This window comes from Neolamprologus brichardi, chromosome 1 (genome assembly GCF_056152115.1).
Source record: "Neolamprologus brichardi isolate AB-2024 chromosome 1, ASM5615211v1, whole genome shotgun sequence".
In the NCBI taxonomy this organism is placed as follows: Eukaryota; Metazoa; Chordata; class Actinopteri; order Cichliformes; family Cichlidae; genus Neolamprologus; species Neolamprologus brichardi.
Window position 1 is genome coordinate 37966543 of NC_142104.1, and position 17019 is coordinate 37983561.

A 17019-nucleotide genomic window follows, 5' to 3' on the forward strand; every position below is an offset into this window, starting at 1 on the left:
AAATTAAATAAACATTTCATTATTTGTAATGATTATTTTCTCTGTGATTACAGATGCTACCCTGAGATTCAGACCTCAGCACCCCCAAGTGGCAACAGACAAATGATCCTATATATTCACTCTTTGTAGTAACTCCAAAATTAACTGATGAAAACAGTACTAAGACTAAAAAGTACCACATGAGATGCTGTCAGTGAAAGCTGCAGCCGTTTTATTGATAAAGGTAAAGATAAAAGTCTAACATCCAGGTGACTGGTCTCACTATACAGGAGCATAAACAGTAACTCAGCAGAAACCTGCTGATCTCAGACCTGCACAGCCTCTGCTTTTAACACTGACTGTAGTCAGCTGCATGAAAAGGACATGATTTGGAACGTCAAAGGTCTTTACTTGTATATTGAACTAAAAACTTTCACACTGTGTTTTGCTAATAGTGTGTTATTTATCATAAATTAATTAAGAGCCATTCATACAAGAGTAACAAGAGACAATAATATGTATTTTAAATTTTAATATCTTTCTACTGGACTGAATACAACATTGTTATGTCAAAGTCCAGGTCCTCTGTGCTTTATCTGAGGATGATGTGCACTACTGCTAACATTACACAAGGCAAAGGTCGCCATCCCATTGTTTATGAAGTGCTGGGTTTAAAGATGTTCTGTGATGGGTCTACGATGGAGATCTGAAGAAGATATCCCTCTGAGGGAGCTGCTAGTGAAGATAATTCCTCCTGATGTTTCTGAAATAATGTCTCTCTTAGTTGGACAACCGATAATCTGGCATAGGACAGCAGTGATGAAAGAAAGGGAGAAAGTTTCTGGAAACCTCTGGCTCCACAACACCTAGCTTGGTCCTGATGGTATCCTTCACTCATTTTCCCCAGGTGAAATGTGTCTGTGAGTAATAAGGTGAACTCTGGATCCTGGTATTAAATGAAAAGAACAAATTACACTTCCACTGCTGTGTTTTTATATCTAATATTTTATTTTAAAGTTTCCATGTTACCAGACTGCAGAGTGCTCTGTGAGTGCTATGGATCTAAAACTGCTTAAATCTTCATTTTTATATCATCCTCAGGCTTACGTTAAAATCTCAAAGGACAATATTTAAAAATCTAAGTAGTGCTGTATCATTCAAACCAAGTCTATGAAAGTAACATAGGCGTGTAGCATCACTAACTAGCTAGCAACAAGCCTCTAACACAGTGCATACACTGAAGGCTAATCTAGCTAACACATTAACAATAGGGGCTACAGAGTGATGCCAGATGTTGTAGAACTATAAGATGTTAAGCTGTGTCTTTTTTAAATTATAGCAACGTGGTTGTATTCACCTTCATTTAACAAACCATCAGTCGTGGTAAACCCATCAGCAGATATCCTCAAAATTGGGGCAGCTGGGCTATATAAAAAGTGTAGGTGGGTTTGTTCGCGGTTACGTCCAGCGGGTGTGTGGGTGGGAGTGTGATGCAGCAACTCCACTTCAAGTCACTACTGTTCATACTTGGGCTCCAAAAGTGCAATATGGCAGCCCCCACAAAACGGTCATTTTGACTTCATTTTGAGAGCAATTGGAGCCACGTTGTCCGTCTAAATGCTCCACATCTGTAATCATTACCGCAGCAATATTATTACAAATGCAAAAGTGAACAAATAAGGGAAGGAGATATGCGCCTACCTTTATTGTTACATGGGCTGTTGAAGCTAGCTTGCCCATGGGTCTTGAGGTGACTTGTGATGTAGGCGGCACTTAGCATTTTGCCACAGATGTTGCAGGTCACTTTGCCTTCATGTCTGATCATGTGAGATCGCAGGCGGTCTTTGGTAGCAAAAGCAGACGTGCAAGCCTGAGAAAAATGAGAAATCAGGAAATCAATTTTTCTTTTTCAACTTGTATTGTAGTTTCACTTCATTAACAAAACACTTTGCAAAAAGGACACTCTAGATAACTAGTGCAGCTTGTGCTGCATTGGTTGCTATTTTCTGTGATCAACCTCAAGATTGTTCGTGTTACTTTCATGAGCAGCATGACTGATCAGAAATGTGTTTTGCCAAAAACCATGGACTACCAGCCATTACATTTCAGAAAATGCATATTTGAAGCACAGAGAACTCAGTTATTATAATATACAAAGTAACCATAAGACATGATACAAATGGAAATAAACAGTTTCTGAGTGGCAGCTAATCTCTAAACAAAACTGCCCTTTATTGGCCTGTGATGAAGACACATGACCAAAATGTAAACTTAAAATAAACATGAAAACAAGAGACCCAGTCACAACTCTTACCGTTACTTGGCACTTAAATGGCCTCTCTGAGGAATGGACGTGCTTGACATGACAGCTTAGATGATCAGGTCTGAAAGGTGAGATATATACATACCAATTTAAGGCTGGGTAATGTGGTAGTTACAGTAACTGAAAAATCCAGGCTAAGTTTTAACACAAGAATCCCTTATACTATTAGATTTCCCTTTATATAAAACCCAAATAACACAAAACAGATCACAAAAACAATTCCAAACATTATTTTTCTTGTCAGGAGGCCAGAAATATAGATGCATGGTTTTCTATGAAGAAGGTAACACAAACTTAATATCTATCTTGGACGAATCACCTAATTTTATTGAGAAGTTTTATCATTTAATTAAAATCAGTAAAATACTCACACAATGAAATATTATGTAATTTAGGATTGAGAAATAGGTAGATACTTATGGAACGCCAGGACTGCCATAATGAATTAATTAAATACACCATTAAATAATTAATTAAATGTGGCAATTAATTAAAATCATTAATAATTAATTACATAAATATTTACAACACATGTAATTAATTATTGCCACATTTAAATATTTATTTAACGGTGTATTTAATTAATTCATTTTGGCACAGTTGACTCCTTCAGGTCTCACCATGAAATAATTTTATCTGTCAACCTCACCCATCAAACACAGGGGGCGGGGCTAACGCTGATCGAGTCAAAACCATTGCTTTGGCCTGGTGGCCATTGTTTTTAGCACACAACAACCAGCATGTGGAAACTAACAGAACTGAACTTTGAAAAACCCTTTTTGTGTGTCAGCAAATACCGTTTTAATATTTTTTTAGCCGAGAATGTTTAATCTTCATGTGTCTGGTCGGTTTGTCAAGATGGAGCCTCTTCGCAAAAGTGCTTCGATGATTTCGGAGATGTCTGCCCAGTCTCACAGCAAAGCGTGGGACAGACCCGCTCGCCGCGCAAACAATCGAGCTGTTATTACCCCGATACACAGCTGTAATAACCCCCGCTGACACTGACTTCTTTTACTGAGGTTATATTTATCGGGTTTTTATTTCCTGATGTTCTTATGTGTCCTACGTGTTTCAGTTGCCAATTCTGAATTATAACTAACATTAAAAACATGTTTAAGGAGGAGAGAGAGGAAATAAATTTGATTAACAGCTGATCTTTGGGTTTTTGTTCAGTAATCAGCGTGACCTGCGTATAAACGCATAAAAGAGATAACGTTGGCGTTTCTGTCATGTAGTAACTGCTGGCTTTAACTGTACAAAGGTTGTTCGACACTATGAAACACATGCAGACTTCATGATGGCTAATATTATTATTGTGAATATTAATCATGAGGGTAAACGGACCTGTACACCATGGAGCGAGGTCAGCATATCCATGATATCTTCAGCTCTCTGAGTGAGCCCAGTTTCCCGGCTGACTAATCTAACTGTAATCTACGAATATGTCATGGGTCATATCAATATGATTTTACAGAAAATCATCCTTATTACTGCCAACTATTCCAGAGACGTGAAAATCTACAGCATAAAGAACAAGAAAATACAGCAGTCTGACGCAACACTGTAACAGAGATGAACCGTCAGTTTGTTGCAGATCAAAGTGGAATGAAAGTGATTGGTTGAACAGGTGTTCATGATCTGTGTTTTCTGCATTTTCATCAGCGTAAGAGACTCAGCAGCAGATTAGAATAACATTTATACATTTAATAAATCACCAAATGAATACACGCAAGAAACGAGCAAACCTGTTCCGACAATTTGAGTTTGTGTTCCCTCAGCTGCAGACTCGCTGCTGTTTAAATGTTTGAGAGGAAGATTAGATATAAAGCAAACGTCAAACATAGACTCAGTCTGCGTTCACATTTGATATGAGGCCAGCACGTACAGTGGCTGTGTCCTGTTTTAAGATCATACATGTAAAATTGTTGTCTGACCTGCGTCGATCCAGCCGCTCAGAGTCCGTTGTTACCATGGTTACTGCATAAGCAGCTTAAGTGTAAACAGCTGGCACAGCGGAAACCTACCGGGAGCATGGGTGTTTATGTTTTTCATTGCAAAAGAACTGTCTGAATCAACAGTCAGAACTGTCTGACTGGTTAACTGAAGTTAACTTTGATAAATTATAGTTAAGGAGTATTACAGATAACGCCCACATGAGCTGTGTGACTGTTGACCAGTACTACTACTGACCAGTACACTGAAATAAGTAGGCTATTACTGAAATACACCTGCTATATCATAAACTATGATATAATAGGGAGGTCCTATTAACATGTTTAGTTTTAAAGGACACCTTCCTGCCTTTAGTGTCATTCATGAGCAGTATTAGTTTTCTTCTAACATCCAGAAGTCTGCACGATGTGTTTCATAGTTTGTAACAAGCCTTTGACAGTTAAACATAACATGACCGGGGGAAGAAAAAAATAAAAAATAAAATAAAATCACACAAATTATATGTTAACCTCATTTATTTTTAGTTAAGTAAACTCTAAAAATTCTAAATTCGCTGATGCTTAGAATACAGAATAACTATTAAAAAACAGTTGATATAATATTTCTGTCCAGGTTGCAGTCTGCATGATGAACACGCTGTTGCAAACTCTGCTCCTCTCGGTGGAAATGCGCCTTCTCTTTCCTTTTTGTATAAAACATTTTAAAAGTCAGTTTAATCTCAAATTAAATCTAAAACACACCAGATAAAGAAAAGCGAATAGTTCAGTCTAACACATGTGGCAGTGAACCATTAAACGTCTGTAAAACTATGCAGTTATGAAACGTAACTTTAACCTCAGCCAAACCGATTTGCTCAGTTGTAAATAAAACAGCAAAGTAAACGTGACCGACAGACAAAACCTGAGTGAATTAAGTCCAGCGTTTAACACTGAGAGCTAAAACTCAGCTGAGGTTTCAAAGTTGTGTGCCGGTGATTGGACATCAGACGTGGGCGCGTTTCTTGAATTAGCAGCAGGTGTTAAACAACCGCTGACAGGTGAGGAGGAGGATGCGTGCAGGTAAACTGAGGGCCTGTTGAGCTGATCGCTGGTGTCGTGAGAAAAATGTCAGCTCGTTCTTTATGTTACAGAAGCAAAGAGACACAAGACCAGTCGGTGAAAATGAGAATCTGCAAATGTGGAACACGGAGAGTGGAATATGTAAACAACCCGGTTAACGTTAACAACTAACAAACAAACTAAAAAACAACAACAAAACAGTTAAGCTGGAACACCGGGGCTGTGAGCTCGGTGCACTCTGTCAGCTGACTGTTAGCAGAGCTAGTGACATCTCTGAAAACATCTGAGCACTTTTGCAAACATGTCGACAACCTGACCAGACATGTGAAGATTACGCCGCAACATTCGCGGCTAAAACACTATTAAAAGTGTAGTTGGTGACAGAAAAATGGGGTATTTTAAAACTTTACACCACCACCATTGCTGCCTGTGATTTGAAATGCATTCTGGGATACCTGGCTGCCCCAAGTCCACACAAGGAATCGATTATCTAGGATTGACCTGTCTTAACTTACTTTGCATGGCAACCAATCAAATGTTAGAGAAGCTGCATGGGCAGCGTTAACCCCGCCCACTTAATTTGATGGGTGAGGCTGACAGATAAAATTATTTCAAGGAGAGAGATGAAGGGGACAAAAGTGCCAAAATGAATTAAATAAATCATTAAATAATTAATTAAAACTGTCAATAATTATTTAAATGTGTTATTAATGTGTCAATAATTAATTAATTACATGCATCGTAAATATTTATGTAATTATTTCCGTGTAATTAATTATAATTAATGAATTATTTAATGGTGTATTTAATCAATTCATTATGGCAGCCCTGGCGTTCCATAGATACTGGCAGTGTTACAGGCCATTTATAACTTCTGACAGCAGTGTCAGAGAACCTCAGAGCTGAGCTTATGAAGTCATCACACTAGTTTTGGTCAGTTTTCGTTTTTAAACCACAATTAAACTAATTAAACCACATTTATTTTATACAAACAAACAAAGCCTTTGATGTTTTGTGACAACATCTTGCAAGGCTGAGATTAGGGCTGAAACAATTCATTGAATTAGAATAACTATTATAAAAAGTCTTCGACACAAATGTTTTGCTTTCATGCTTCATTTATAACATGGCTCAGTAGCGCTCAGTTGTTACCAAGTAAATTCAAGTGTTTCACCCACATTTGCAACTAAAAATATACCTGCAATAAAAAAAATATTTAGGAGCAGGCATGTGAATAAAAAGCATGACATTAAGCCCACGCAGCCCCAGTATTTCAAAGAAAAGACTGATAAAACAACAGCTGATGATGATGTTGTTATTGTTTCATGTGGAGTCGGTCTGCACACAGCGAAGAGCAAAGAGGTGAAGCCATTATAGACATGGTGACCTTGGATAGAGTGAAAGAAAACGTTTTTTCCAGTGTCATCCGTTCCTAACAAGGACAGCATCCTCTCCATAAGCTCGAGAGCAGTACCATCACCGAGGCCTGGGAGAGAGCATTGGCGTTTGTAGGGTTACTAAAGTTGGGCTAACTGGTATATAATGATGTGCTACACAGCTATGGTTAACATAAAAAACATAAACAGTGAAGATGGAGGATGAACGCTAACTGACCTCCGAGCCCAGTGTTCTTTCAGTGGTGCTAGTTTCAGTCATTATGTAAATGTACTGTTTTTTAAGATTGGGGAAACCTGCAGTCACCTGAGACTGAAGAAGTCACCTGGATTAGTGACAAAACATTTCTTCCACTGAAAACGCTACATCCAGATGAACAGAATCAACCTTTGGGGATTTATTCTTTGATGAGAAATTTTTTTTTTAAACCTTGATGGTCCTGATGGTTTCCCAAAATTATTGGCATGACAAGTACCTGAGATGTTTTCTATGCACCACAGTGGAGGGGGCGCCATAATAGTCTGGGGTGGTTTTTCCTTCAGTGGAACAATGGAGCTTCAGGAGGAGCAGGGGCGTCAAACGGCCGCAGGCTAGGTCCACTGGGTTTTTCAACAGGACGACACTACAGTACACAATGCCCACAAGACAAGGGACTTCTTCCAGGAGAATACCATCACTCTTTTGGATCACCATCCCGCGTGTTCCCCTGATCTAAATCCAATTGAGAACCTTAGGGGATAGACGGCAAGGGAAGTTTACAAAAATGGACAACAGTTCCAGACAGTAGATGCCTTTCGTGCAGCTGTCTTCACCACTTGGAGAAATGTTTCCACTCACCTCATGGAAACGCTTGCATCAGGCATGCCAAAATGAATTTTTGAAGTGATCAACAATAAGGTTGGAGCTACTCATTACTGAGTTCATGTTTGAAACTCTAATGTGGGGGGGTTTTTGGAGGTGTGGTCCTAAACTTTTGATCAGCAGTTTCAGTCTTGTTTTCAATAAATTGCATGCTCCTAAAAATGTTTTGTTTGACTCCCATTTCTTCTTGTTGCATGATGGAGCTCAACTTGGAACTGGAGCAGGGCGATATGGTCAAAAATATTTATCACGATATATATTTTAAAATTTGCGATAACGATATAACTGACGATATAATTGATGCGAGACAAAATACAACTCCACAACTTTACTAGTGCACAAAACCCCCCCATTCATTTATTTTCACTTAAACAAGCAGCTGTTTTTATGTGTATTAAAGCTATATAAAAATGTAACAGTGCAAATGCAAATTCCTTGCTGAAAGTTTAACCAAAAGGCATTTCCAGTAGAAATGGGCTGACATATTCTGAGCATAACCATGTATAATATCCACTGAAGTTAAAAAGAGGTGCTTTGCAACATTAAACTGCAGTGTGCCAAATAAAAAAGTCAAATACGCATTTTTCGGAGCATAAGGTGCACAGGATTATAAGGCCCATTAAGCGAAACAAAGCAGTCAGATAAATAAAACTTTATTCAACTCATTCTTCTTGCTTCCTGCACTTCTGTACCATTGATTTATTAATGCTGTATTCTATCACAGCTGCTCTATTCTCATGTTGTTGCAGTATATTAATGACTAACCTCGTATTGCAGATGGATTATCTCAGTTGTTCTTCTAACTGAAATTTGGTCCATTTACAGCATCCTGCCAAGAGATTGCATTTGTCTCTAACCATCAGGAACCTTCACGTTAACTTTTATCGATTGGAAAAGTGTTAGCGTTCATCCTCCAGCTTCACTGTGTTTGTTATGCTAACATAGCTGTGTCGCTAGCGATCACGTAGCACATCATTATATACCACCTAGCCCAACTTCAGTAACCCTACAAATGTCTGTTTAGTTTCCTGTCTTCATTTATGTTGGAAGTGATAGCAGAGCAGTACGTTTGAATTTTTTCAGAAATCTCAGTCAGAACATCGTATATCATGCTTAGGTAACTAGCGAAACTAGCGAGCTAACTTCCGGTAACTTCCTACTAACTTAACCGTTAAATGTAATAAATTCTGTTTTCATAGATGCCTGGATGTTAAACGTCATAGTTACACCTGGTAAAGCAGCAATGCTGATCATTTTATTAAAGATGAAAGAATTTAGACAGTTTTTAACTCTCGGTGATGCTGCAGTGTTCGTTTGACTTTGGGACCTGAATCGGACGGAGTTTAGGACCCAGATCACTCCCAGATTGACGAGCACCTTAGTCTGACAAATACGGCAATAACAACGCCCGCTTGCATGTTCTACATAAAAAAAAAAAAAGAAAAGAAAAAAAAAAAAAAAAGTGCTTTGGTGGGTATCTGATGGACAAACACCAAACCAGTTCCACATCACTGAAGTGGCACCATTTTTACAAACCAATTCTGGTCCATCCGTTTCACTCAACGATCTGCTTTCTCCCTTCTCATTCTCCGTTGCCACCATGCTTTTTCATTCATGTGTGTATGAAAACAAAGGCACTGCGCATGCGCGTTGACCCATATTCTATCGCGATATTTCATTTTCTTATCGTTGCCTAGCATCGTACCGGTATTACCGTGAACAGTATAATATGGCCCAGCACTAGATTGGAACCATGTTAAGATCTAACCATGCAAATTATTATTTTTTGGCCATTTTCAAGTAGTTTTAAACTGGTGATCGGGACTGTATATCCTCCAAGCAGTGTTGCCAACTTAGCGACTTTGTCGCTATATTTAGCGAGTTTTCAGACCCCCTAGCGACTTTTTTTCTAGAAAAAGTCGCTAAAAAAAGACGTGAAAGCGCATATCGCTTTTACTCTCAACAAGCAGCAGGTGCTGTAACGCAGTCAGTTCTTCTTTTACTCTTATGCTGTTTTGTGGATCAGGTTTAAAACTACTTATAAACACACACACACACACACACACACACACACACACACACACACACACACACACACAGTAACTCCACCAGAGTGCCTATTTCGGGTCACTTTTGCCGGTCCAAGCCCGGGTAAAGGAGCAGGGTTGGAATTGTGACATTACAAAAAACAATAATTGCTAAAAGAAATTTAATTTGTAGTTCTAAATAAATTATAAATGCATTTAGGACGTTTTTTGCTCACTTTATGTCTCGTCCACGATGTTATTTCTCTCTCCAGCAGCGTAGGTTACAATTACATTAGCATGACCAATTATGCAAATTAGGTGATGACGTCATTAAGCGACTTCTAGCGACTTTTAGGACAACCAATAGCGATTTTCCTTACTGAGGAGTTGGCAACACTGCCTCCAAGATGACAATGCTCGTCCACACAAAACAGGGCTTATCAGAGAATTGAGTTGAAGGGGCTGGAATAGCCTGCTTGCAGTGCTGACCTCAACCCCACTGAACACTTGTGGAATGAGCTTGGATGTGCTGTTCATGCCAGAGTAACATACACAACAATGTTGACTGACTTGTGAAAAATTCTGGTTGAAGAATGAGATGCCATCCCCAAGCAGGAACTAAGCTGATAACAAGAATGAAGAGGTGGTGCCAGGCTGTTATGGATATATATGGTTCTTCCACATGCTTCTGACCATTGTTTGTTAAATGAATAAATTGCTAATATGTCTTTCTTTAGACTTCAATTATTCAATCCAAGAAATTACACCAAAGAAGAGTCCATAGCAGAATAGGTTGTTTAGCATTGGCAGTGGAGATCTGTTAATGTTTTTTTTTTTGTGCGCAACCCACATACTCAACTCTGCTTCTTAACCCACAAATGTATTTTCCTTACAAATGTGGCACCATTTAAGGGGAAATAAATATGCTTTTCTTGCCAAGAAGCATTGTCACAACTAAGAAATTATCAGCCATATACAAAATCTTACTTTCTGTGCCAAGTTTAGCTTGAGTCCTTACTGAGGAAACACCAAAGGCACAAGTGCTAAACTGGAATCCAACATCTGTCAGCAAGATGTCAGGGCCTTGCTGACTCCTGACCCCTGCAGAAGTGGTCGGGTTGACCTCTCCCCCTCCTCCCCCACACACCACTGGAAGTTGCGTCCCTTCCTTGGGATGTAGGTACTTATTGGTTCCATATGCCGGATGTCTTTGCATGGTTGTTGCCTTGCTCCCTTGGGGGTTGTAGTTTGGGGTGGCTTGTAGTGATGGGAATTCCGGCTCTTTTTAGAGAACCGGCTCTTTCAGCTCCATTCACTAAAAAGAGCCGAGTCTTTTGGATCCCAACCGGCTCTTCAGGTTGTTTTGTTGCTTTGTTAATTAATTTATTATCAGCAACAATATAAATGTATGTACAAAATGAATTACTAATGTAAAAAAATTGTTTTTTATTTATATATGTTTATACATAAATATGCTTTTATTTATCCCTTTAAGATCTACCATAGAGCCAAGTCCGCCAGAGCTTATTTTTATGTTTTTACATGCTGTAGTACCATTTTTTGGGAGCATTTCAAGTTGCTAAACATCAATACAATTGTTATATCCCAAATGTTAATAATATGTATGCATTAAGTCTATAGTAACTACATAAATTACAAGAAAGTGCAATAAACTACAAAAAAAAAAATTGAAAATCTTTTTTTTTTTTTTTTTTTTTTTTTTTAAACGTATATTTCTAGTTAGAGAAATTTAAGTGGTTTATCCCTCAAAACTGTAAATACAAAAAAGTTACAAAACATAGTTTCCCACCACAGGAAATTTATTTTGAGTGTCTTCATAGTTTTATTTTTGAGACACATCAATTTTAATATAATGCAGGAAAATTGAAAATAAATATTATAATGTAAATTTGCAAAAAACAAAACAAAAACCAGCATGTGCATCAAAATAAACTATTTCCAGCAGTGCAATTTGAGTTCTAAGCATCCCAGAAATGATACAGAAAAGCATCAAGTCAACATGATTTAAAAGCACCAGTATATGATTATACGGCCCTGAAGGTAAGAAACTACATTTTCTGCGATAATTACATTTACATAACTTCAGGTTTTGGGCAGGCAATGGCGGACATGCGATAGTTCACGCTAACGTCTATTCCAACGTAGGAAGTGTTATGAACAGCTGATTGGATCGGCAAAGCATGTTTCTAGAATATTATGTTTTTGTTGCTGCAAATGCTTTTTAGAAAACTTTTGCAAGGCCATATGTGGAAGGACACCATGACTTGGGACAAGGTGATGGCATGAAATGTAAGTACAATTCCTCCGGTTTCATATGCCAAAAAAATTTCTTTAGCTTATGTGGTTGCAGTTTTCCAGGGATTTAAAAATAGTTACGCAAAATGAAGCGTGCCCGCTCTGACCGGTCACTCCACATAAAACGTAAAAAATAAATTATAAAATACAAAAAAAACAACAATTTACATTTCAACTTTTAACTATTTAAATTTTCAGCTTTTTCCTTTTAAACAAATTTAAAGTGAAACAACACAAAACACTGCAAACCACAACACAATAAAATATAAATTAAAATATGCAAAACAAAAAGAAGATGCACGTTCTCTATCATATAGGCCTGGGATGATTTTTTGGAAGAGTGTTTTCCTGCTTGGAATTGCCCACATAGGATTCCCTGCATGAATAAACTTTCTGAATCTTTTATCATCCACAACTGAAAATAGTTGTGGATGATACAACTAGTTGTGGATTACTATACCTTTCTAATGTGATGATGTTGTCTCTTGTTGCTGCCCCTGGCTCTCTTTCTCTCTCTCCCACCTGCTCTGTTCCTCTGCTATTGGGAGTGTAACTACTGCCCCTCCCCCCTCTGTTCACGGCAAATACAAGGCTCACGTGGGCGTGAAGCGAAAAAAAAAAAAAGTGAGAGAGAGAGGGAGAGCGAAAGAAAACAAACAAACAAACAAACAAACAAAAAAAACCCCACCCTTCGTTCACTTCAAAGATCCGACTCTAGGAGCCGTTTCGTTTGCAACCGACACAAGACTAGTGGCTTAGGCCCCTTTTCTTTTTAGGTGCCACTTGTTTGAGATATAATTTTTTTCTTTCTGCAGTAGTTGCTCTGCCCTCTTATTCTTTCATATCCCCCCCCCCCCCCCATTTTTCTGTCCTCCTGTCAATACTGGCATATTACATATGCACTCATGAATAATGACAGAAATAAATACGTAAATGAAGAAAAGAGAAAAAAAAGGAAAGAAAAAAACAACAACAACCACAACAACCCCCCCCCCCCCCAAAAAAACCCAACAACAACAAACAAACAAAAAACAAAACAAACAAAAAAACAGTGTGTACCCTCAAGTGGACAAAACATTGTGACAGCAGCCTGTCTACAGCCTAAAACTGAAATATAAAGTTGAGGTGATTTTTTGGGGGGGCTATTAGTGTGATCCCTCAAAAACAGTGTAGTGTAACAATTATGATTCCTTATATTGTACAAATTTAGAAGAACTATAATAATAGAGAAATCAGATCCACATACCTAGAGAAGCCCTTCCCACAGACCGAACAGATGTAGGGCTTGTGAACTCCCCCATCATGGGAGCGGACATGGTATGTCATGCGATCCTTCCTTTTAAACCTCTGCTGACAGATGGGACATTCAAACGGCTTTTCGTCTGAGTGTGACAGCTTGTGGCGATTGAGGTGATACACATCTCTGAAGGCCTTACCACACATGTCACAACCATGGTTCTTTTTCACTGGCTTGGGAGGCTTTTTAGGGATGCTCTGTAGTTGTTGGTGTTGCATTGGGGTCATGCTGCTAGTGCCTGTGGATGCTGATGTTGTTGCTGTAGTCAGGACACCTGTGGCTACAGTAGTTATGTATGACGGATTTCCACTATTCTCACGTGGTACAGTGGATATGAGTGGCACCATGGTAGGAGCAGTCTGAGCCTTCTTAGGCCGTGACACCATCTTAACGCCAGTGTGGCAAGACTCGTGCCGCCGTAGATGGTAGCTGTCCCGGAAAGCTTTGTTGCAGTAGCCACAGATAAAGGGAGTCTTTGACTTAGGTTCCTTTTTAACCACAGCAACTGGAGCCACTTCACCACCTCCTCCAACAGCCCCAGTAGCCACATTGTCTTTAAGAAGTTCTGTAGCACTGACAGGTGGTTTCTGGTCCAACGGGATTGGCAACACTGGTTTCTGATCAGGTGGCTCTGTCCCAGAATTAAGAAGAGGCAACAGGCTGTTTCCAGCTACTTGGTGTTGGTGATGCAGAGCCTCATTGGCCTGCTGTAATAACAAAATAAAACAAAATAAAAATCAAGAAGAGGACCTTTGAAAATTATGTTAATAGATACACATATCATCAAGGATTAGTAAAGTTAAGAAAGTACTGTGTATCTACTCTAACGGTCATGAGGATCATAGAAATGCTACAAATTAAAAAACATTAATAAATAGAATTTCAAAAAATAAAAAATACTGATGACCACCAGTGCTACCCTATAGCCTCCTTGTAGACATACCTATTGTATTAATTTCAAAATCCTACGCTGCCTTGTTCTCGAGTTATCACATTCACGAGATTTTTAGAAAATGTGACTTCTAACCTTAACTTTAGGGTCAAGGTCACCGAGATTCGAATTCATTTGCGACTTAGTAAATGCAGCAATGGCAGGGGTGGGCAACTCCAGGCCTCGAGGGCCGGTGTCCTGCAGGTTTTAGATGTGTCCTTGATCCAACACATGAACTAATCATGTGATTCAGGTGTGTTGATCCAGGGTGATATCTAAAGCCTGCAGGACACTGGCCCTCGAGGCCTGGAGTTGCCCACCCCTGACATATGGTGAAAAACCTAGGTGACTTCATTCTTGAGTTTTCGCATTCACAAACTTGGGTGCTCATGCCGCCTGCCTAGTAGGGCGACGACAAAACCCCATCAGTCTTTTACGGCTGAGGAGTAAAAGGTTCATTAAATATGTTTGTGGTTTTCACAGTAAAATACTTTTTTACTACTATTACTACTACTGATTTTTAAGGTGACATATTAATACAGTATGTGGGGGAAAACAAACAAAAACTAAAGCCATACATGTGCCATTGTACTGAAATAAAGGACACCAGGGGGTAATTTTAAATTGGGTTGGAGTTTTTTTAGAGACAGGAAGGAGTTTGTGAAATTAAATGGTTGTTGCTCCTTATGTATGGACACTGCTTGTGTTGTACTGCAGGGGTGAGTTTTAGGCCCCATAATCATAAACTTATACATTAATGACATTTGTAAAGTGTTCAAAGCGGTAAAAATGGTACCATTTGCTGATGATACAAACATTTTCTGCTTTGGTAATTATCTGCAGCACTTATGGGATGAGATGACAAATGAAATAATTAAACTGAAGCTTCAAAAGTGCAACATGGCAGCTTCCACAAACAGGACATTTTGGCTTCATTTTTGTATAATGGGAAGAAGTGCAACCAAGTCGGCAATCTTTTCTACAGTCACTGGTACATATTTGCCACAGGTTTCAGGTTTTTCCAATTAGGTCATAGTACCTGGTACGAGGTACAAAAATAGTACCTGCTCGAATGGGTGTTCCAAGCAATCTGAGCAGGTACTAAAATGTGATGTTGTCAGTAGGGCTGCCACAATTAGTCGACTAGTCATGATTACGTCGACTATCAAAATCGTCGACGACTGATTTAATAGTCGACGCGTCGTTTGAAGCTTTGTAAGATCACAAAAGACGCAGGAATAAGTAGTAGGATTTAAGAGTGTAATAACGGACTGAAACAGAAGATGGCAGCACTACATGTACAAGGATGCCAGCTGCCGTTACACCCCGAAGAAGAAGCAGTGTCCCAGAATTCATAGCGCAGCCCTGCTCAGTTTCTAACAATGGCGGCAGCTAGTTAGTTTTAATATTACTCTTATTATTCTTTCTGGGTCACAAAATAAACGTTTAACATATTTTCAGGCGAGAATGTAGCTGTGTAAACCTCAAATATCTGCTCAGTTTATCAAGACATCACATATTTTCAAAAGCGCTCCGACGTCTGTTACCCACTAGCTCGATAGCTAGCCGGGGGCAAGGCTCACTAGAGCCGCTGAGAACCGCGGACTCCCGGCAAATCGCTTTCAAACCCACCGCCATCTTTCGCTACTCAGGTTAAACATATAAGTCACTTAGATAACTTAAAAATGTTAGTTTTTTTTTTTTTTTCCACTATTTTATTTATTCCTGAGTAAATCGGTTTGGCTGAGATTAAAGTTATAGTTTTTACACAGCTGAATAAACGTCAAGCAGACAGCTGATTATCAGAAGTGTGAGATGCTCGAGAATTTACTCTGGTGTCCTGTTATATTTTAGATAGCAAGGAGTTTATTAAACTTCACCGAAACAATCTGCAAATTTCATTAAAATTTAATAAACTGTCATCTTGTCTTTATTTTTAGTTAGCACATAACTTAAACACTTAAAGCTGTAAGCTAATGATAGTTATATAAGAGCAGATGCTGCTGGTGCAATAAGCTGTACGTTTTACGTCCAATGGATGATGATCTGATTAGTCGACTAATCGCAAAAATAATCGGTGACTAGTCGACTATCAAAATAATTGTTTGTGGCAGCCCTAGTTGTCAGACTGCATGCCCTGCACTGGTGCGCCTAACTTTTTTTTCTTAAGTGCACCCGAATTTTTCAACTGCATCGTTTAACACCGTAGATTTAAATGTACACTTTTTTTCTTTTTTCTAAATTGCTGTCCATACAGGCAATATTGACTTGTATATGATTAACTAACAATCTTGTCAACAAACTTCTTTATTTGGAGCACATTTTTACAAGAAAGATAAGTTACCATATTTTTTGGATCATAAGGTGCACTGGATTATAAGGCGCATTAAGCAAAACCAAACAGTCAGATAAGTCAAACTTTACTCAACTCATTCTTCTTGCTTCCTCCACTTCCGTACCATTGATTCATTAATGTTGAATTCTCTTGCAGCTGCTCTATTCCCATGTTCTAATGCGTGACTGATAAGAGTTTGAAATCCGCTTTGTAAGCATGTCTCTTAAAAGGTGCCATTTTGGGGTCCTTACATACACACAATACAGTAATTAGAGCAGGGAGATATGGCCAAAAATATTTATCACTATATGCATTTGAAAATTTGCGATAACAATATAACTAACGATATAATTAATGCGAGACAAAATACAAAATATAACTCCACAACTTTACTAGCGCAAAAAAACCATCAATTTATTTTCACTTAAACAAGCAGCTGTTTTTTTAAATGTGCATTTATGTGCAAATGCAAATTCCTTGCTCAAAGTTTAACCAAAAGGCATTTCTAGTGGAAATGGGCTGAAATACCCTAAGCATAACCATG

General features: G+C 38.6%; 1 protein-coding gene across 3 annotated transcripts in view; it reads right to left on the bottom strand.

Moving 5' to 3' along the window:
- The window catches only part of vezf1b (vascular endothelial zinc finger 1b), a 34650-nt gene that overhangs the window by 13879 nt on the left and 3752 nt on the right, over nucleotides 1–17019 (bottom strand). For all 3 annotated transcript variants that reach the window (XM_006799288.2, XM_006799287.2, XM_006799286.2), the window contains exons 2-4: nucleotides 13159–13916; nucleotides 2294–2363; nucleotides 1681–1849 (exon numbers count right to left, since the gene is read on the bottom strand). In XM_006799288.2, coding sequence (XP_006799351.1) covers nucleotides 1681–1849; nucleotides 2294–2363; nucleotides 13159–13916 — 997 coding nt within the window. The remainder of the gene's footprint in view (nucleotides 1–1680; nucleotides 1850–2293; nucleotides 2364–13158; nucleotides 13917–17019) is intronic.